Source organism: Hydra vulgaris, chromosome 05 (genome assembly GCF_038396675.1).
Source record: "Hydra vulgaris chromosome 05, alternate assembly HydraT2T_AEP".
Lineage (NCBI taxonomy): Eukaryota > Metazoa > Cnidaria > Hydrozoa > Anthoathecata > Hydridae > Hydra > Hydra vulgaris.
Genome location: NC_088924.1, coordinates 5,801,981 through 5,825,660, shown reverse-complemented (window position 1 = coordinate 5,825,660; position 23,680 = coordinate 5,801,981). Strand labels below are relative to the sequence as shown.

Genomic DNA, 23,680 nt, shown 5'->3' with positions numbered 1-23,680 from the left:
GTGAATGAAAACTATAAAAGAACAATCTAATATTATCTTTATTTTTCCATTTGGTAAGTGGTAGTTTGGTTTAATCAAATAAAGAAACAATTTTCTTTTGCAACTGTTTAAATTCTAAACGAATTCGTCGATATGCCAAAGTTCTTTTACATAAATCTTTTAAGGTAAGTTGAGATTGATTTTCATGGGTAAATTTGTTAAAGTGATCCAATGCAATATTGTCGTAATCAAAAAGATAATAAGAAAAATGTCGTTCTTCTAGGGTAAACCAGATGAGTGTTTGTTGTTGAATGTTTTCAATGTAAAAATAAATGTTTTCTAAATAATGACTAGCTTTTTTTGTTTCTTTGTCTATTTCTATAAACTTTTTTTCTCGTGCCATATGTTTATGAAGTTTTTGTAAAAAGTAGCGAAGTGAAGCTTCTTCTTTATCAAGTATTCTTCCAATATTTCCCCAGTTGCTGCCCTTTTTTTTTTTAATTAGTTGTCTTAAAAAAAAAAGTTTACAAATTGAGTTAATACAATAATAAATTTGGGAAAAATTATAGTTTTACAAGTAAAAAAACTATAATTTTTTCCTAATAAAAAGTTTTTAGATGAATTCTGGTTCTTGAGCACTTTCAGGTGCTTCAGCTTCTGGTACAGGATTATAAAAATAAAATAGTTCTTCTTGTTTAGCTTCTATTACTGCACTTGGATATACAGCGTTCGGTGGTGAATACACAGGTGGTAAATTTTTAACGATGCTTTCTTCATAGGTAGGTAGTCGAGGAATTTTGTTTTTATATTTAATGACAATATCATTACGATGAATGGCTTTACATAAAACAAGTAAATATTCTAACTTGCTTTCTAATGTTTCGTAAATATGTCCGTTTTCGCTTTGAATAGTGTTATCTTTAAAGTAGGCTATAATGTCCAAACCATTTTTTAAAGTTTCTTTGATTCCAAAAGGTATTTTAAGCATAAATTTAATCGATTTCACGTTGGCAATGGTTAGTTCTTGACTGATTTCTCTGAATATTTCAATTGTGTTCATTTTTTTTTATTAGTTAATCTATAAAAAAAAATTAGGAATAATAATGTTAGATAAAGTACAAAAAAAACATTTGAAAAAATAGCAATGATAGGATAAATACATTTTTTACATAAAATATATTATTCAATAGTAATCGTGATAAATAAATTATTTTTAATAATAAATTGTTTTAGTTCTTCGTGTGAAATAAAATTCTTATAACCAACAGCTACAATATATTCAGTGGTAGGTTTATCAAAAGAACTAGCGTCTAAAAGTTGAAGATAATTATTGTTGGTAGTAGTACGAGTAAAAAATTGATCTTTATCTCTTAAGGTTATATTGACATTTTTGGTAAAAGGCCATTTTAAAGCATCGTCCAGGTCACCTCTTAATAATTGAAAGTAAATGGCTAGTTTGTTGATGTCGGTACTTCGAGTATAAACTTTTATACGATAACGGTAACCTTCTGATGTGTAAACTGGTTCTGTATAAATTGGTTCATCTGATAATAGCCTGAGATTGATTTGGTCGAGTTTGATAATTTGCGTGTCTTTAAAAATGTGTTGTATTACCTTTACTTCTTTAGGTTGTTGAATGGATATTTTTAAGGCTAAGAATTCTGTGCTATTTTCTTCTACGATATGATAAAGTTTTGTTATTTCTTGTTTGAGTTGTTTTGTATCTTGTTGATTTGCTAAAACCAACATGTTGTCATAAAAGAGACTTTTTAATTCTGCCATTTCTTTTTTCGTTTCTGCTAGGGTTTGATGAAGTTTGTCATTTTCTTCTTTTAGGTTTTTAATTTCTTTTCTTGAAGACTTTTCATTTTATTCTTGATTTGATTAATAGAAAGATTCAAATAATTTAAATTTTTCTTTTCGTCTTGAATGATTTGGTTCAAATAAGGATTTTGTTGTTCTTTATAATATCGAAAGCAGATGACAGAGTGTTCATATTATTCTTGATCATCAATTTTGGTATTACAAAAAAAACATATTTTTTGTATATCTAGAAATTCATAATCACATTCATGGTTTAACAAATCTTGTACCTTTTTTTTACATGTAAAACATTCGTGGGAGTATTGTTCTGTAGAACAATCTGTTTGATGTTGCAAAAGTTCTTCTGCACTAAATTCTTTGTCACAAAAACAGCAAGGATATATGTTGTCTGCCATTTTTTTTATTAGTTGCTTGAAAAAAACATTTATTTATATAAAAACTGAATAAAAAATATACATGTCTTTTTTAACATAAAAGAATTAATAAATAAGTAAAATGACTCAATAAGACAAATAAAAAATTAAAAATATAAATGAGGTTCGTTTCAATATCTTAAATATCTGGTTCTTTAAATATATCGTTAAATGTTATATTTTCTATTGGTATGTTTTCTTTTTCTTCGAAAACGTCTCTAAATCCAGGAAACATATCTTCAAAGTCATCATTATTATTCATTTTTTTTATTTTTTAGTTGTCTAAAAAAAAAAAAGAAATATTTACAAATAAAAAATATTGCAAATAAAGCTCTGGTAAGTTGTCCATTTTATTAATAACGTCTAAAACGTATTGTTCCCAATCCATGTTATCTAAGATTTAATCCATTTCTTTTTTTTATTTCTTCCATATGTTTTTCCACTTCTTCTTCTATCATTTGTGATTTTAGCCCTTTAATATCATCTGTTTCTTCTTCATCTTCCATTTCTTGAACTAATTGTTCTAAATATTTTTCATAATCTTCTTCTGTTAACTCTTCCATTTCCATAACTTCTTTCAAATCTTGTTCTTCTTCTTTTGATAATAATAACTCGTGATAGTATATAGTTTCTTCATTAATATTTTCTCCATAACTAAGAGAAAAAAAATAAAAATGTATAAAAAAAATATTAAAAAAATTTAAAAAAAAGAAAAAAAAATACTTACTATTCACATTTTTTGACATAAAGCATTTTTTTTTAATATATTAGTTTTGCTAAAAAAACAAAAAAAAAGTTACAAAAAAACTATTGTAATATAATGTTTTGTATTATTAACATACATTCATTTATATTATTTAAAAGTTCTTGATTGTCACTTGAAAGATCCATTTTCCAAGACCATAGTGAATCGGATAAAATACGTGCTGCTTGTATTTCTGTACCCTGTTTTTGATAAATTAAATTTAACAATCTATGAATTCTTTCATTGCTGTCTTGATAGTCTTGCTGAATACATATAATTTCTCTTTTTTTAAAACCAAGATATTCTGCCAAACATTCCCATTGCCATTGTAAACAATGAGCTGTTTTTAGTTTTAATTGCATAAAATTCATTTTATTTGCTAAAAAATATAAAAAAATTAATATAAATAATTCAATGTAAATAATTTACATTGTTGTATATTATATAAAAGTTTTTCATCTTCCCATATGGATAAAATAAAATACAAATGCTTTATCGCCAACTTTTTGTTTGGTTGATTTAGTATAAATATCGTTAAAACGTTTTTTATTTTATTAAATGTTTTTATGTAATTTTTATCGATTTTTTTTATTGCATTTCTGCTAAACGTTAATAAAAATGCCAAATGTTTCCATTCGTGATGGAGTTGTTTTGAAGTATAATTTATTATTTTTTTTATCATTTTTTATTCTAGTAAATATAAAATAGTAATGTAATGACATATAAAAAAAGTAATCTATATAAAAAATATAAAAAAAAAGACTACAAAAAAATTTATTTTCTATAAAAAAAATATACAAAAATTTTATAACAAATACAAAACAATATTATAGAATTTCGCTTTCAGGATAACGATTTTCTAAAAAAAGTGAGATAAAAAATAATAAAAGAAATTTTTTTATTAATAAAAGCTGTAAAAAAGTTTAACTTACGAGAAGAGTCCTCCAGCCTTTGCCTTTTTCAAAGATTACTTATTAAATCATTAACGACTGCTAACCGTTTATCTAAAAGAGAAAAATGACATGGTTATAAAAGTCAACAATACTATTAAATTTTTAAAAAAATAAAAATTACCTTATGCAGCGTTGTAAGGTCTTACTATCGCTACTGGAATTTTTTTACCATTTTTGATGATAAATGTATTTTTAAACAAACCTTTGTTTTCTTCAACCACTTCATTTTTTATGTTATTCATTGAAATAGTTTCCATTTTTTTTAGACAAAAAAAATCAATTTAAAGTTAGTTCGCTTTTATATAAACACCATGTTATTTTTGTAATAAAAAATATTATATAAAGTTTTTAATAAAAAAATAACATTTTTTAATAAATGCCTAAAATAAGATATACTCCTAGATCATTAAACACTGTCAATATGGCACGTACAAAAACAACAGTTCCTAGAACAAAAAAAGCAGTTCAAACACAAACGAGTACAAAACAAAGTTCAACATCGACACAGACTGAAAATCAGTATTTACCGAGCAATTGTAAAAGAATATTATCGTCTTTACGAAGAACAAATTACAGATATAAAGATAATAAAACAAATCGTAAACTTGGAAGAGTTGGTAAAAGAATAAAACGCTGGGTTCATACTGCCGAATCCTATGTCGATATTAAACATCAATTAAAAGAAGCAAACATGCGACGAAAAAACAGAAATAAATAATAATGTATTTTATAAATTTAAATAAAAAACTCTCTTTATATTATATTTTAATTTTCGCATTTGTTGTCTTTTGTATTTGTATTCGTTTTTTTTTTCTAAAATAAAAAAATAAAAATTCTTAAAAAATGTAATTTTTTATTTATAAATAATAAATTTAAAAATAACTTACTATTTTTTTCAAAATATTGTTTTCTTGGGTTTGAGTTTCTTGAGGTAGTGGTTGAGTTTCTTGAGTTTCTTCTACAAATTTTAATGGTGGTTCGTTTGGTGTTTTTATTACAAAATCAATTTCGTCTGTATCTTTGTTGTAAAGATTTAAGTCTATGAATTCAATTTCTGGATCATCCTCGATGAGTATCACTTCTGTTTCGCCATCATCATCGCTACTTAAAATCACTTTATCTATCGATAAATCAATCTCCTTTCCTACAACTTCCTCGTTTAAATAATATTGCGTTTTTTTCACCGATCTTTTCGTAAAGCGTGTTTTTGTCATTTTTGATTTTGTTAACAAAAAACACGCTTTTTTATGCATAAAATTTAATCTCTACAGATTAACGCAAAATAAAAGCTAAAGTGATGTAACTTTATGCAATGAAAAGAAAATGCTGTGTCATGCTAGTTAAATTTAGAAACTCATAAAACCGCTTTTATGAACAAGATTAATAAGATTAAAATATGGAGTAAACAACTTTTTAAAAACTCTGCGAAGAAAGAACTCTGCGTAAAGTGTTAAAATAACATGTTAAATAAATTCAAAACTTTCTGAACCAACACGTCGACGTAGCATAGTGCATTTATTCGCCGCACTATGTTTCAATTGCCAGGTCATTAGACCGTTGTGGGTTCGACTTTCGTTGAAGTTTAATTAAGTAAGTTAAGTAAGGACTAAGTAAGTAAGTTAGAAAAAAATACGGCCGTATAAAATATAAAGACTGTAAGAAAAAAACATAAGTAAGTAGGCCTACTAAGTTAAAGTAAAGACAGAATAAGTAAGGTTGTGTCAGGATGACACTATGTTTTTTATCTTGTAAAAAAAAAAAAAAGGATATAAAAAAAGTTAAAGTCAAAAAAAAGTTAAAGTCAAAAAACTTAAAGACAAAAAAAAAAAAAGTCAAAAAATGGCTGCTTATGATATTGATTTTTCCCGTATGATTGTAAGACGGAATTTATTTTCAACACCTTCATATAAAAGCAATTTGAGACCTAAATATACATCTAAATTACCCAAATATACAGTAGATGGAAAATGGCCTTTTCATAGGGATGCTTTTTTTGAATTTTTTGATAGGACCTCTTTTGATGAAAACGAGTTAACCGATCCCAATAATACAGAACTAAGAGCTCTAAGACGTAGAAGAGCTAAGAAAAACTTGAAAAAAATAAAGCGTCAATATTGTAGAAAAGTACTGATGTGTTATCGAAAAACGAAAAGCAAGTATTTAAATAATAAACAAAATCGCGAAATAAAACGAGTAGGAAAACCGATATATCGTTTTGTTTTAACAAAAGTGGATCGCGATAAACACAGAAATATTTATTAAAAAAAATGAGACATAGAAGACATAGAGGTCATAGAAATGCTAGAAGATATATTTTTGTTCATCGAAAATCGAAAGCTAATCCTAGACCTTATCATTCTTTAATTGGTGAAGGACGAAAACGTAGTTATAGAAAGCGTGGTAAAGGTTTCCTTGGTAACCTATTAGGAGGTATTCCTTTAATTGGTGATTTGTTTAAAACAATAGTTTAATCGGATTAAAAAACATGTATAAAAAAGCTCAACTCTGTAAAACGTTCATTTACAAAAAAAATGAATTCAACAGTGTGTAAACACGCTAAAAGAAAATCTCATATTAAAAAGTTTTGCGAAAAATGTTTTGTGCAAAGAATGAAAAAACACGTTCAAGAAAATTTAAAAGATTATCAATGGTTGTTTGAAGATACGAAAAAACATAAGAACGACGAGTTAAAAAATTTACGAACCGACACTAGTGCGTTTGGAGATTACATTTTGACTTATGAGTATAAAAACGGCATTGTTGAAATCATATCTGGCGACAAAAAAAATGGACACACAAAAACATTAACTTTTTTTGGTGGTTTTATATTAGATTTTGATATTATAAATAAAATATATTGTATATCACATATATATGACGGTGTTTTTTTTGTAGGCAATAAAATACCAAAAATATATTGATAAAAAAAATATTTAATAGTGTTTTTTCTGTTTTTTCAAAAAAGTACTATAAATTTGGTTTTTTTGAAATAAAAAAATTCATTTGAAGAAAAAAAAAAAAAAGATTGAGTTTAAAACTTGGTTAAACGAATTTTATGAATCCTTTAATAATTTAGAAACTTATTCCTTTACAACGGATGATAGTTTAAAACAAGTTGAAGGTAATTTTAAATTAGTATTTCGACTGGATGGAAGTAAACAAATCAAAGTAACTCGTGATAATAATAAAGCACATATTGATTTTATTTATAGTGAAAACAACCACATTTGTTCCACATTTGAAATGACATATGAGGACTTTGTTGATGTTATTAAAGAGACATTTAACGTTTGGCAACTCGAAGAAGCAGACATAAAAAATGACTTTTGAAACTTACGCAGCAGACGCTTATCCGTATCCACAATTAGAAGATTTTTATATTTCACTATTTAAAGCTAGTAGTAAAGCAAAGGGAGATTTTTCTTTGTCACATTGTTTAAAACAGGGTCAAATTATTAAAGTAACTTATTCAAATAATAAATATCTTATTGTATTTATATATGAAGACGAAGAAATCATTTTGAAATAAGTCAAAAAAAATTTTACGTTTTGTTGGATGTTCTCTTAGCGGATGGTTTATCGACGTAAAACGCAGAAACGACGTTATAGATCTATGATACGTAAGCAAAGAGTCCGACGAGGAAGAGGTTTAGCCGATTTTATCACGCCTAAAAATGTAACTTACGCATTGCAAGTGGGTTCGCTGTTATACAGTATAAAAAAAGCGTGGAAAGGCAAAAAAACAAAAACGCCTCCTGTTCCTGTTGTTGCAAAACCTGCCAACCCTTATATGCCTCCGGATAAAGTGTTTGAAGTATATTAAAAATAAAGTTGTAAAAAATTATTATATTAATTCATTAAAAGAATAAATAAGTACAAATAAAAAATTATTTGTTTTTTCTTCTCCTTTTTTCTTTTTATAACGTTTGATAGTCAATGTTTTTTTTCCTTTACAAGTTAAACACTGCGTCTTGTGAAGATGTATTTTGGCTACTCCTTTAGTAACAGTGTTAAATATCCACACTTCTTTATTCAATAAGTGAATCGTGCAATTTTTTAATAAAGCGTGATTTTTTTATCTTTTAATACGAGAAAATAGAGTTCGCCATATCCATTACACGTAGCCCATTTTTCTTCGACAATTTCTTCTAGTATTGTGTGTGCTGTTCTCTTCATAATTCTGTTTATATTAAATTCAGAGCAATTTGCCTTTTTATTTCTTTTTTAGTCATGACATCATCAATAGGTACATCTAAAAATTAATTGGCAGTCTTTAATCGCGTATAATTGTTTGCATAAATACTATCCATTTCATTTTGCATCATATAATAAATATTTTTCTCGTTCATCACAGATGGAATGGATTGAGTATCCAATAGGGATAACTTATCCCACGTATCTTCATAATTTGTTCTTAAGAAACCTGCATCTTTTAAAAATCTTTTAACAGCATTTTGAGCCAATAATTGTTTTTCATAAATATCATAATGCAAAGGAATTTGTTTTGCTTTCATAGACAATAGATCACGTTCCAGATTTTCCTGTTTTTTCATATAAAAATGCAATTGCATGTCTTTTTCAAACAGTTGTTTAGCATGGTTATCAAGGTATGGAAAGAGTTCGTGTTAAATAAACTGAAAAAATAAATAAAGATTTATCTGAACTAGTGAAGAGGCATGAAGCGTTGTTACTTCTTAAATGTAATGGTTTAACAGTCTGCACAACGAAGGTAAATATATTTGATCTGTATATAAAACATTTTCGCTGCGAAAGACTAGAGCTACAAAATAAGCGGCAAATACTCCACATAAACTACTATCATTCCATTGATAAGGAAATTTATTGTATGAAAAAAATACATTTTGATTGCCAGTGATTTCGCTATATTTTAAAATAAATTTGGTAAACCAATAAAATTCACGATTTTCTGCTGTCCATTCTGAAGGAAAATGATTGGATTGTCGTAAATAATAATTAATTTCAATTTCGTTGTAGTTAATGTTAATCGTGTTGATTTGTATATTGCTATTGACTACTTCTACTGCTTCAAACAAATATTTATTAAATCTTAAATGTTTTGGAATTTGTTGCAATACGCTTTCTTCACCTAAACTATCAAAACAAAAAAAATGACCCTTGTCTATTTTCATCATCACTCTCCAATGTTGACCTGCTTCTTTTGTAGTTTCATTGTTGTAAATGATAAAGGAGCCATTTTTTTTCATTTGTTGAATAATATGAATATGTGATTTTGTTTGACTTAGTTCGTCAAAAGCATATATTCCTATAAAATAGTTTTTAAATTCTGAATTTTTAAAAAAACGAGACAAAGAATCATCAGTAGCCATTTTTTTTTATTCTTCTTTTTCTAAATTAAAAAAACTCGCAATAAATAGTGTTACAACAGCGTGTAATATATTAACAAATAAAGTTTTTTTATCAACAGTTCCTTCCTTTATAATTCCTTTAATGTTTCTTTGAACAGACTTCTTTTTAAAGCGCCATCTAGTTTTTCTATCAAAGAAGAAACGGTAGGTATTACTTTTGAAGTGAACGTGTCCACAAAACCGTCAGTTTGATCACCTTCTGTTAGAACCATAGGTGGTTTGATTTTTCTTTCTAGCAGCAAAAGAGTGAGCTAGGTTTTATAGAGTTCTATTACATAATGTTCACCATATGTTTCTTCCAAATCATCAAAGTAGTTGAGATGAATAGAACAAAGTTGAGGATTTTCGAGTAAATTATTAAATTCGCTGTTTTTAAAACATTTTTCAATACTGTAAGAATTTAATGTTATCCTTTTAGATTTGAGTATATTTCGTAAAAATTCAAATGAATTTTTATCTGTAAAATGTTCTTCTTCTACGTAATCAGATGAAGGTGAAGAATTTCCAGACTTGTGTTCATAATGTTTATATCTTTTAGATACTTCATCAAGCGCGCACACTGCGCAATTTGTTGTGAATTTTTTTAATGATGCTATCAACGCGATTCATTTTTTAATTAAAAATGTAAAAAAAATTTTTCAAAAAAATTTGATTTTTTATACTTTTTTATTCATTTTATTAAAAAGAATACGCTTCTTTTTTTAATATAAAAGCATTATTTTTCTAGTTGTGGTTGTTAGATTTGGAATTTATTACCAATACTGATCATCATCCATGGGGAAAAAATTGTGTCAGAGAATTATGTTTGCGATCCATCGGTGATAATAATTTTTTTCACACTCAAGTTAATCCGTGTGTTAATTTTAACAAATTAGATGAAAAATACAGAAAAATGTTTTTTCATTGTCGAAATAATATACACGGTTTAGAATATTATCCTAGCTTTAAATATACAAGCGAAATTATATTTTGTGCCTCTGTGATCAATTATTTAAAAGAAAAATTTTCAAAATACGAACGAAACTTTGTATTTTATAAAGGTGGTTGTATGGAAAAAGATGTGTTAAACGCAATAAATGAGGTTAAAATAGTGTCGTACGATTTAAATCAGTTGTTCTTTTCTAAAATTTCTCTCTTGCCTAATTATGTCAACAACGAAGATGAATGCTTGGAACATTTTTCAAATGTTAAAGATTAAACAAATTGTTTACATCACTGTCCTCGATATGAAACATTGATGTTTTCATTGTATTTGGAAGATTTTATAAACGGATTTACAAAAAATGGTGACGTTCAACAATACACAGAGTTTTATGATCATGAATTCTTTAGTTTTATTAAATTTATAAAAGATAACATTCAATGTATTTACATATTAAAAAAAGACACTTGTGAATGTTTTAATAATATATTTCAAGTAAACAAACTTGTGTATCAACTTTTTGAAATGGAAAAACAAAAATTAAAAAAAAATTGTCTTGTTTATAATCCTTCTACCGCAGTCACATAATATTTGGTGTAATGAATGTTTGTATGAATAGGTTGTTTCGATACTATTTTGTCGTTTTCATAAATATAAACTTCGTCCTCTTTTCTGTATATAATCTTTGAATTGTTAAAATTTCTTTTAAAGAAAAAAAACCATTGAGCTGTGGGAAACATTTCTATTAAACTTTTTTCGTGAAAATTGCAACGTTCAAAGGCTTTGTAAATGTACACTTTATCTCCTTCTTGATGTACTTTTTTTGTATAAAATATTCATAAATACGAACTGGCGTGTATAGGGTGTAATAACCATTATGAAAAACTTTATCGTCAAACGAAAAGCAAGGCGGTTGGTCTATGCAAGCTGGATAAACGTAATTTAATAGTTTACAATTTTTCTTCAAGTGATCATACTTCCATTTTTTAGATAGATGAGGAAACAAAAAATAATACTTCAAAGTTGGTTTAATTTTGCTTTTCCACGAAGTTTGCTTTTCCATGTTTTTTGATTTGTAATAAAGTTTATATACTTTAACAAAGTTTCTAGTTGTTTTTTTAATTCTTCGTATTGTTTTTCTACTGTTGTTTTGGTTACATTTAAAAAATCATCGTTTATCATGCGACATACTTCTAGCATGCTCGTTCTCCATGATGGTGATTGTTCTGCAAAATTCATATAACGACGTGAAGGTTTTTCAAACAAATGAAGTCTATTTTCATAGTCTTTAGCTATAAAGATATAATATAGATCCTTGTATTTTTCTTCTTCCAAGTTTAATTCCAAGTTAAAATTTTTAAATACGTAAATATAATGTCTTGCCATTCTTTATACATGTTATTTAAATGGTGAAATTCAAACAACATAGGATGTAATTCATTATCTGGATAAAAAAGTTGAACAGCTTTGATGAGATTTTGTCGAGTTGTTTGCTAGTCATTTTCTCTTTCACAAATGAACTAGCATTTATTTTTTTTCATTCTTTATATAGGAAAATAGAGATCAGAAAAAACAAGTTTTTTAATATTAAAACAGGTTTTTTAATTCAAAACTTACAAAAATTTTCTTGAAAAAAAAAATTATTATTCGTCTTCTTCTGGTACTTCTGGTACTTCTGGTTCGACTGTAGTTTTTTTTGTTGCGATTTCAGCAAGCTCGTCACAAGCTCTTTTTAAATTTTGTTCAAATTTCGTGAAACACCGTTTTTAATTAACGAATTGTGAAAAGACGATTCTATAGCCATCTGTCTTGCGTATTCTGTAGCATGAATTTCGTCTTCTTATTTTGCTAATTGTATATCAATATTGTTAAACTCAATGGTTTTTATTATGCGAGTTTTAGGGTAAGCTACTGTCATATAGGCTTTGTTTTGAGCATCTTGCATAGCCATCATCAAACTTTCCAATACTTTTTTGGTCATTTTGTTATGATTGAATATAAACACCACATTATTAGTGTGTTCACCTTTTTTCATTTTAAATGTGTTGTCATCTTTAGTTAATTTCAATTCCCTTCTAAACAAATAATTTGTTTTGTTGAGATCGCACATTTCTCTATATCTCCACGGTAACAAGATTTCACAGCCCTCATTTTTTTGTTTGCATATAATTTTTTTTTTACTAAAGTTAAATTGTGCCAACGGTTTGAGTGGTACAGTAGAATATTGTTTTTCTTTCACATTTTTTTCTTCTTTAAAATCAATTAGCCACAAAGTAACACCTGCTAAATCTGCAAATTTAACATAAGTATTATCATTGCAGTAAACAGTTTCAAACTTTGCCATTTTTTGTTGTTCGTTGTGTTGTGAATGAACTTTTAAATGAAAATGAACTCTTTTTATACTGTTTGAGTTGAAAAGAGAGATTAAAAAAAACAAGTACTAAACAAGTTTTTAAAAAAATGTTAATTCTCAATCAAGAGTCTAAAGTTCAATGTGGTGTGATGTACTTTAAACTTTGTACTTTATACTTTTAATTCTGTTTTAATGATAGAGATAATGTTGTTATGACTACTATTTTATATAAAAAGAGTGAAAAAAACTTGTTCAAAACAACAACGGCTTCTGGTCAAAACAGTAAGATTAAAAAAAAAATGTGTTTGGATTGTAAAATAATGGAAAAGGAAGAAAATAGTTATTATGAAAACACAAGACTAAAAATTGTAAAATTAAAATACAAACATTTTAAAGGAGATATTCGATTAGAAAAGTCTTTAGTTGTAGAAGAACACGATAGAGAATTGGTTAAAGAAATAGATGATTTATTTTTAAATATGTGGATAGATAGTGAGTTAAATACAGGTGTACCGTTATTACCTTATATTAACGAACTTTTTAATAGACCTTTAAACAAAAACGATTTGGAACAATTTGAAGTTTATTATTATTGGTTTGGTTATTGTGAACTTTGTGAAAAAAAATATTTGTTTTGTTTTAATTGCTTTTTTTGTAAATTAAGTTTTTGTGAAAATTGTATTGTTGCTCAATAGGAAAAAAGAGAACATGTAGTTTATTCTTTAGTAAAAAAACACAATGTATGTATCTAAATTTTTTTTTAGATGATTAAATTAAAAGAGGATCAATGGTCTCTTTACGAAGTAAAAGAGTTTAAATCACTCGAAATTACAGATATTCATGAATGGTCTTTTTATGAAACAAAAGAGAGTGCTTGTTTTGATTTGAGAAGCTCAAAGGATGTTATACTTCAACCACATCAAGGTGTTTTAATAAGTACTGGAGTGTATATCAATGAAATGGATTCAAATTTAGCTGGACAGATATATTCAAAATCAGGTATAGCTTACAAATATGGTGTGGTAGTGTTTAATGCTCCAGGAATAATAGACGCCGATTATAAAGAGGAAATTAAAGTCTTATTGATGAATCATTCTGAAGAAAATTATGTCATTAAACTTGGAGATGCTATTGCTCAAATGGAATTTGTGAAAATGTTTAAAGCTGTAAAAAATGTAATAGAATTCGATGGGTGTTGTTGTTGTGGAGTGAAAATGCCAATGATTAAAGACGTAAAAAGAAAGGGTGGTTTTGGTTCCACTAGAAAATAATTTTTTTGTAAAATATTTTTGTTATATTTTGTAAATTTCTTTTATTTTTTTTAGATTAGTAAAAATTATGGCTTCATTTATTTTCACCGACAATCCGAATTTTTTATTCAATGGATTATGTGTTGACAAAATAAAAAGTTTAGATTTTCGACTATCCATGTTGGAAGAAATGCATCATAATAATGGTCATGGCAGCAAAATATGGATTTTTGAAAATTTTAAAGAGCAGTTAAAAGATGAAAGCAAGGCTTATTATAGTGTTCCTTTTTATTATAAAAATTATCAATTTTTAATGAAATTGACTACCCATACGAAATGCAATAAACATGAAGAAGAAGAAATTGGTTTATATATAATGATGCGATCTACACCTTATCATGCGGTATTAAAATGGCCTTTTATCAATCGTATTATTACTTTTAAAATATGTGGTCCTCACGGTAAACAAATAAAAAAAAGTTTTTCGACTGAAAATAATGTGTCTTTTCAACGTCCAGTCAAAGATCATGAAAATGTTGGTTATGGATATTGTAATTTTAAAAGAACAGCAGACATTAACGATTATTTAATTGGAAATAATTTGTATATCAAATGTAAAATTAAGTAATTTTTTAAATGTTTTTTTGTTATATTTTGTAAATTTCTTTTTAGAAAAACTAATAAAAATGGAATGGCCTACAATCTTTGCTTGGGATACTATTTTACAACATGATGAAGAACTTTATGCTCGTTTAAGAAGAATAGGAGGTTATGTTAAGTACTGTGGTCAAATAAGCTCATTCATGTTATTAACGATGTTATTGATATGAAGAATTCTTTTATGCAAGCAATTCAAGTTATGAGTATAAATAAACTAGAATGTTATTTGGATATTTTTTCTAAAATTTAGTTAGATTGTGCTGGTAGAGAAAAACTATTGATGAATTCTACAGATTTTATTGTGATGAATGATATACAAACTATTGCAAAAAACTTTTCAGAATTGTTAACTTTTAGTTATAAATATATTGAATGTAATCACGATTTAAATTATGAATTTAAACATTTATCTGTATAATTTTTTTATTTTTTTATATAACTAATTAAAAAAAATGGATAATGAAAAATGGTCTTATGATCGCATCGAATGGATTACCAAATATTACAAACTACATCATTCTGAACATAAATTGTGAAAGTTTTTGGAAGAATTATCACCTGTTTTTTACTTTCATTTTGTTATCGTTAATGAATTTTTAACCAATGATGATCATCAAGATGGAATAGTGGGGGAACTTGAAAAAATAACAGAAATTATAAATAAAAATAACGAGCTAATCAAAAAATATCTCAATATACGTCAATTTTTAATAGAGTTGGTCAATTTCATGATTGTCATTTGCAATGCTGCAATTGAAGAAGACGAATTTATTGTAACAAAAGAAAAGGAAGAATTTGCAAGAAGAGATGAAGCCATGTTCTCTTATATGAAATTAAACGTGGACATAAAAAATTTTCATTATATTTCAAAGCACGAAGAAAGATTAATGTTAAAAAAAACAATTAAAAATTGTTTTATGATTAGTCTTATAAATATTTTTATCGAGTAACCTATTTTTTTTAAATTTTTTAGGTTAACTAATAAAAATATGGATTCCTTTCGAGATTATAAATGTGGAAATTTTTTAATAATTTTAAATGTACTTTTTTTAGATTACATAAAAAAAATTGCCAAATTTAACTGTACGACCAACTAACAGTTTAATGACACCTGCTGAAACCTCATCACGTTATATAGAACTAAATTTACGAAAAGTTAAAATTGATTATGAAATGAACAAACCAAAGAAAATTGTTTACGCGATAAATGAAACCAAAGAAAATTGTTTTAAAAATTTGAATGACCATTCAAATTAATTTTTATTGTATTTTCTTTATTGTATTCAATCAATTTTTATTGTATTTTTTTAGATTACATAATAAAAAATGTCTTTTAATTTTCAAGTCAATAATCTCATCACAAAACTTTTATTATCAACAGCTGTTATTCATGATCAAACTCAAACGATTGGGAGGTTATTGAATAAAGCAGAATCTTGTCTTAAAGAAACTTGTAGAGGGTTAAGTACTTGTGAATCTTGCAAAGAAACATACGAATTTGTGCGACGTTATATTCATGAAGAAAATATAAAAAAAACTGTGCTTGAAATGTTTGAAAATTATACTTTATTATAAATCTTTTGTAATTATTTTTTGTAATTATTTTTTTTGTATTTTTAGGTTATATAATAAAAACATTATTGTGGTTTGTGAATTTGAAATTGTTAAAAACAAAGATGGAAGCTTTGGTCTTATTGAAGATATTGATCCTGACAACAACGTTTTTCGATACAGCAATGTTCTTTCCGATTTTACAAGACTCACTAATTTGAATGCTAAAGATTTTTTTAAGAATGAAAGTGGTTGTTTTGAAGATTATCATCTTAAAGAATTGTTTCAAGAAGAAATGACTCAAGAAGAATTTGACAAATTTGTAAAACAAGTGCAACAAATCACTCCTGAAAAACTACGAGTTGATAAATATTCAGAAAAAGAAACTTTTAAAAGAGAAAAAGAAGTTTTTGAAGCATTTTTATTTTTAGATTGGCGCATGAGTGAACAAGCTTCTGAAATGTGTGAAAAAGTTGCTAAAAAAATAGGGGTTACCAAAACAATACTTTTACTTGTTTGTAAAAAACCTGATTATGTTTATGAAGCTCTATGTAAAATAGCTTAATGTGAATGTATATCTAATTGTGTATTTTGTAATTTAAATGCTTGTTACATTTATGCTGAAATAAGAAGAAGTTTTGGAATATAATTTTTTTTGGTAGAATTTTTTAAAAAATGTATTATTTTTAGATTACATAATTAAAAAAACGGAAAATAATGTAATGTTGGCTTCGAAAAAATTAGGAATAGCTGAAGTATTCTTGAAAAAGAAATTTTCATATTATGAAGACTTGAAAAAAAAATTTTCATAATTCGAAGATGGAATTAACTATTTCGCTTCGTGTCCTTGCGAACCGAATGATATGTGCACAAAATGTCGAGAGATCAGATCGGAAATTTTATATTCAGAAACAGGCTATAAAGATTCTTTATATTATTTTGTTTAAACTTTGTATACATTTTTTTGTATTTTTTTTAGATTACATAATTAAAAAATGGAAAATAATATAATGTTAGCTTCACGAAAAGTAGGATTAGCAGAAGTGTTATTAAAAAAGACTTTTTCATACCATAAAGATGGAATTAACAATTTACCTTCGTGTACTTGTAATCCAGACGATATGTGTAGAAAATGTAGAAAGATTTGTTTGGAAATTTTACATTCTGAAAATAATGACTATGAAAAAAGCTTTTTTTTTCAAATATTTTTTTATAATTTTGTTTAAAATTTTGTATACAATTTTTTATATTGAATTTTGTTTAAACTTATTTTTTTGTATTTCTTTTTAGATTACATAATAAAAAATGGAAAATAATATAATGTCGTCTTCAAAACAATTAACAGAAATAATGAAGAAAAGACTTGATTGTTTAGCTTTTTGTCCTTGCGATGAAAACGATATGTGTGAGAAATATAAAGAAATAGCGTTGGAAATTTCTACAGAAAAAATTGACTATGATAGAATTTATAAACATTTTTTATATATGAATGAATAATTTTATTATTTATATTGAATTTTTTGTATTTTTGTATTTTTCTTAAAGCAACAAAAAAACTAAAGGCTTTTTTTTTCAAATATAAACATGTAAATTTTTTTTATAATTTTGTTTAAAATTTTGTATACATTTTTTTGTATTTTTTTTCGATTACATAAAAAAATGGAAACTAAAATAAAAATAATTACAACGAAAATGGATACAAAGTCGCTAGCATATAAATTGGGTATATCAGAATATAGACTAATAGAGGGTTTAGCATGGGCTAGAAGTGAAATTTTGAAATTGTCATCGTGTCCATGTACAAGGAACAACATGTAATTGAATTGTCAAACGATTAAAGATAATATTGGATTGCATCGCTTTTTTTTTAATGATAAATGGCCAAAATTTTGAAAAAATGTATTGTAATTTTTTATATTTTTTTAGATTACATAATAAAAAAATGGAACGAGATGATGTTATATTGAAAGCTTCAAAAAAAATGGATTTAACTAAAGAACAACTCTTGGAAATTTATATAAATCAAAAGAAAAAGATTAAAATTTTGGCCGAATGTCAATGTGAGGAATACGACGAACATCATTTTCTTTGTTTGCGTTGTATGTATAGTGTGGATATAGTGAAAGAATTTTACATTTCAATAGTAAAAGCTTCTAACAAACTTGGTTTATCGACGGATATATTAAACAAAACTTTTTATATTCATAAATACGAAATACGTGATTTAGCTAAATGTAATTGTGATTTTGAACAAATGTGTCATGATTGTGATTTTAAAAAATTTTTGGTTTATCGATGGATGCGTTAAAATATATTTTTTCTTTATTTTACTTTATTTTCTTTGTTTTTACTTAATTTTTTTTAGATTACATAATTGAAAAATGCAACTAACAGAAAATGATTTGGATTTTTTGATGGAAAAAATATACCAATTCAATCAAGCTCACCCAGCTACTTTGGAAGATATTCGAATGCATGCGATTACTTCAAAACAAATTTTATGTCACGATTGTCGATGGGATTGCTATTCCAAGTGGGATGAATTTTTCAATGAAGAAATGAAAAGAATACCTCATATATTGATTTTGATGGTCTTTCAATATATTAAAATACATTATCATGTTTATTCGAATTTAAAATTTGAATATTTTTATGATTTTTTTAAATTAAAATGTAAAGAAGATGTTTTAAATCATGTAAAAGAAAAATGTGTAGAAATTGAAAATTGTAAACATTATTTAAATGATTGTGAAGAGTGTGATGAATATAGATATTCTGATGGGAAGAGTTGTTCATTTATATATTGTGAAAAATGTTTTAATTCTGTACATTGATTTTTTTAGATGAATAAAATAAGAGAAAACCATAATAAAAAAAATGTTCAAGGTGTTAATCAAACAAAACCAATTGCCTGAAGACGAAATGATAGTTGCAAAGTTTTTGGTTAATGAACCAGATGATTTATTTTGTAAAGTGGAAATACTTGTTGATCAGAACATTATATATATATATGATGTTTTTTATAAAATATGCTATAATAGATTTGTATTCAAAATAAATTTTTTAAAATACAAACAAAAATGTTAAACTTATTTTTTATCAAGTGTGTACATATATGTACTTTTATTCTAAATAAAAACTTTTTTTTTTTCAGTAAATAATAAAAAATGTTATCTTTGCAACAACAAAAAGCACTTCAATGGCTTGATGAAGGATAGAATTTTTTTATTACTGGTGGCGCTGGTTGTGGAAAAAGTTATATTGTCAACCAAATTGCTCAAAGTGAACAAATTTATAAAACATTACATATTACTGCGAGTACAGGAAAAGCAGCTTATTTAATCAATGGTGTTACAATACGTGCTTTTGCTGGTATAGAAACTGGTGTTAAGAGTGTTGATTATTATAAACGTCATATGCATCCAGACATTAAAAAAACAAGGTTGGAAACTGATGTTTTAATTATTGATGAAATTTCAATGATTAACGCTTCAACATTTGATTTATTACATTCAATAGCTTGTGAAATTAGACAATATTACAATGAATTATTTGGTGGTGTTCAAGTGATTGCTTGTGGTGATTTTTTTCAGTTGCCACCTGTTACATGTCAATTTGTTTTTAAATCACAAATATGGCAACACTACATGACAGAAGTGTTGGTTTTAACTCAATGTTTTAGACAAAAAGACGATGAACAATTTTTTGGAGCTTTAAATGAAATACGTTATGGTCAAGTTTCAGACAAAATTATTGATTATTTTATGACGCGTTGTTTTGAAAAAGATGAAAATTTAAACTCTAAATATACAAGATTATTTTTTAGAAACATCGAAGTGGATGTTTATAACAATCAAAAAATAGAGACTATCAAACAAGAAGTGTATTGGTTTTATGCTAAAGATGTTATTAAAAATTGAAATATTCCAAACACGTTTCAAATTCCAGCGGCTGTTTATCTTAAAATAGGTGCTATTGTGATGCTTGTAAGAAATATTAATGTGGAAGAAGGTTTGTGCAACGGTACTATTGGTACCGTCATTTTAATAGAAAATAATGAAGTTTGGGTGATGATGAATAAAAAAGAAGTCAAAATTGAATGTGTCAAAAAAGAAATTTTAGATTGCTCTCATGCTGTCGGAGGCTCAAGATTTGGTTTGCCTTTAAAATTAGCATTTTCTTTTTCTGTTCATAAAGTACAAGGAAGTACCATGAATAGAGCCGTTGTTCAATTTAATTCAAAGGCTTTTATTATTAGTCTTTATTATGTTTCTTTATCACGAGTTTGTAATATTAACGATATATTTATAATTATTATTAACAAATTTATATTGCAAAAAATGTATAAAAGTATTACTGTTGATTCTGATGTTTTGGAGCTTTATAAAAGTTACATGTAATTTTTTTTTTTTTAGATTATTAAAAAAAAATGAAATTTGAATATTAAACTGAGGAAACTCGTTTTAGTAATAAACTTATATACACTGAACATTTTTTTTACATTAAATATGATTATAAAGATGAAGATATTGTTGAATTATCACAACTTTATTCTGAAAATCAAAGTCCTAATGAAATTGTTTATCATGTTAAACAAAAAACAATGGAAGGATTTGAAACACAAATGAAAAACAGTATTCTTTTTGGTGACTTGTTTCAAAATTTCTTATTGGGTTATAATATTGTTACTTTGTGTTGCAAGTCTATTGCAAATGGTTATTGTAAAATAATGAAACGTTGTTACAATTCACCTGTTTATTTTATTAAACCTTCAGAAGGACCGACAAATTTACGTTTTAATCAAGATGCCAATGTGCGAGCTGTTTTTAATGTTTTAGAAAACGACAGCGGTTGGAAGATAATACGATTTAGTAATATTAAAATTAAAACTTTATCCAATTTAACAGAAAGATCCATGATGAAATCACGAGATTTTGAATTGTCTGGTTTTAAAAGAAAAATACTTATGACAGATGAACAAATTGAAAAAAAAAACACACAACAAAACCTATTATAAAAAAAATAAAAAAATACTAAATCAACGAAAGAAAAGTCGCGATAAAACATATTACGAAAAAAAACAACAAAAGAGGGAAGAAATAGACGAATGGTTTGGTGAATGGTATAGACCTCATTCTATAACACAATAAGAAAAATCACTAAAAAGTATATCTTATACTATTCTGTCTTATCAACAAAAAAAGAAAATGATTTTAGATTATAGTATTTTGTTTGAACCTGGGTTATGTTCTTATTCTGCTTTTCTCGTCTCTTTGTTGATTCGTCAATGGAATGTGAGCACCATTGAAGAATGGAATATAAAAGTGTTGAAAAAAAATGCTACTGATTTATATTCTAAAGAAAATATTATACAACTTCTTTTTGAAGATCAAGAGGAGCAAAATATTTTAGCATGGAAAGCCGTTTTATAACAATAAAAAGAAAAATCTAAAAATATGTCATTTCAAACTTTGATTGATTTGTGTCATTGTTTTGCTTACGAAAATACTTTTGATCGTATTAACATTAAAATTTTTGCCGTTAACAAAAGTAACACCAAAATTCGATTGTTGCATTCTAAATTAAAATCACAATATAAAAGTTTTCTTGCAGAATTATTAAAAGTGGTTTACGAAAGCGCAAACATTACCAAAGACGATCAAGATTCTCAAAGAATTTTTATTAATAATGAAGAAAGAAATAAAGCCAATCAACAGAAAAAAACAATCAACACGATAAAAATTTGTATTTTTCAAAAAAACAATTTTTTTCATTCTATAAGCATGTTAAATAAAAAATTTTCTACTAAGTATTTTTGTTCTAACAACCCACGTGTTTTGTTTCAATGTTCAGATTGTGGACAAAAATTTACTACAGAGAAACACAAATGCGAAGGTTATTATAAACCGGACAAATTTACAATCGGTGATTGCATTACTCATTATCGACCACTAAATTCGTTCATGTGTACAAGTAGAAACTTGATTCCTTTTTTAATGACATTTGATTGTGAAACGAGTATTACAAAGTCTGAAAAAAATGCTATTTCCAAAGTCAAACCTTTATATGAGTTGAATTATTATTGTCATTCTATTGTGATTCAATGCATTCATGAAAGATTAGCTAGAGAATGTTTTGGTTCGGACGAACAAGGTCAAGTCATTACTCAATGGATTTTTTATTATGAAAATACGATTGAAAGTTTAGAAAGAAATCCTTTAACCTGTCTACCAGACTATTTTCAACCAGGAGTTTCTTTACTTCACAAGACACACACAGGTATCTTGTGGGAAAAGTTAAATTGTGAAAATAATGAAAAATTAAAAATGGAATTGAGAGTTTACGATATCATTGCTTTAGCAGATACTTTGGTTCGAATTGGTACTTTTGGTTTAGAATTAATCATGTTACCTTGTCGCGTTCAAAATTATTTAATCGACAATGATGCTGAAAAAATAAAACAAGATTTATTTCGAGTCTCCACTTTGTATTACATTTGTTGTAGATGGTGGGAAAAATTTCAATACCTACCTGCCACTAATGGTTTATTGAGTGATTATGTGAGAATCACCACTGCTGAACTTGTAGATTATATGAAACAATTGTCTTTGCTTATCATGACCGAACACCAATTTGAAAACTATTTTAATCAAGAAGATATAGAGTTGTTAGAAGATCCCTACTTTTTAATCAAAATCTTTCGCAAATGTATTAACGAAAGTGGTGAACAATATACAGATAACCTTCATTTTTTGTTTCTAATGAGAAAATTTAAGCAACCCGTGTACGAATTACGGTATCACATCATGTTGGTTGCTTTTGATAATCAATTTGAAACAAAATTTAGTTTATCTGATTTTATTCAAGAAGAAAAAAATCGAGAAAAAGTTTTAAGTAAATGCAATTTTTTTCCTAACGCTTTTGAAGATTATCTTGTTATTGATCACGATCGTTTTTCAGGACAAGTGTATGGATTAGCTCACGATTATTGCAACAAAAATTTAGGTAGATATAGTCTGCATTTGTCTTGTCCTATATTTGCTCACAATGCTTCTTTTGATAATCGCATTATGATTGTTGAAGGTTTAAAAAAAATGTTGGATATTCCGTTATACGGTCATTTGGCAGAATCTGAAACTACACCTTTTAACGCTTTTATAAAATATAGCAACATAGAAGATGTTTTTGTTATATCTAAAAATGTGAGCAAAGTCAATATTATCTGCATCGGTAAACATATTAAAATTGTAGATAGTTTTAAAATTTTAAACTGTTACTTAGAACAAGCCAGTAGTATGTTGTCACGAAAAGCTCAACATCAAATTGTCAACACTATGTTACATTATTTACGACCTTTTTATCCCGAAGTAAATGATTTTGCCGACAATCCAGAGATTAAAAACTGTTTTATTAAAAAAAAATTATTTCCTTAATCGCAAATAACAGACGAACTCTTGAACATTGAATATATAACATTTCCACCTAATGAATTATTTGTCAAAACGATTTAATGAAGTCTAAAAACTTACAAGAAGAAATTAAAAAATTGAAAGAAGCTTATGAAGGTGTTCAAAAATTGTGGAACTTTTTAAATTTAAAAACTTTAAAATCCTTATTGCATATCTATACTGTGCTCGATACGG

The 23,680-nt window shown here is 26.3% G+C and overlaps 1 protein-coding gene across 1 annotated transcript; it reads right to left on the bottom strand.

Moving 5' to 3' along the window:
• Window positions 1-1,158: 1,158 nt before the first annotated feature.
• LOC136080135 (TNF receptor-associated factor 5-like) lies at window positions 1,159-1,761 on the bottom strand. The gene has a single exon (XM_065796745.1). It carries the CDS (start codon window positions 1,759-1,761, stop codon window positions 1,159-1,161), a length of 603 nt encoding a protein of 200 aa, XP_065652817.1.
• Between the last annotated feature and the right edge of the window lie 21,919 nt (window positions 1,762-23,680).

Bases quoted from the DNA above. Each gene is read 5' to 3' on its own strand.
- LOC136080135 (XM_065796745.1), bottom strand. From the start codon at position 1,761: ATGGCAGAATTAAAAAGTCTCTTTTATGACAACATGTTGGTTTTAGCA.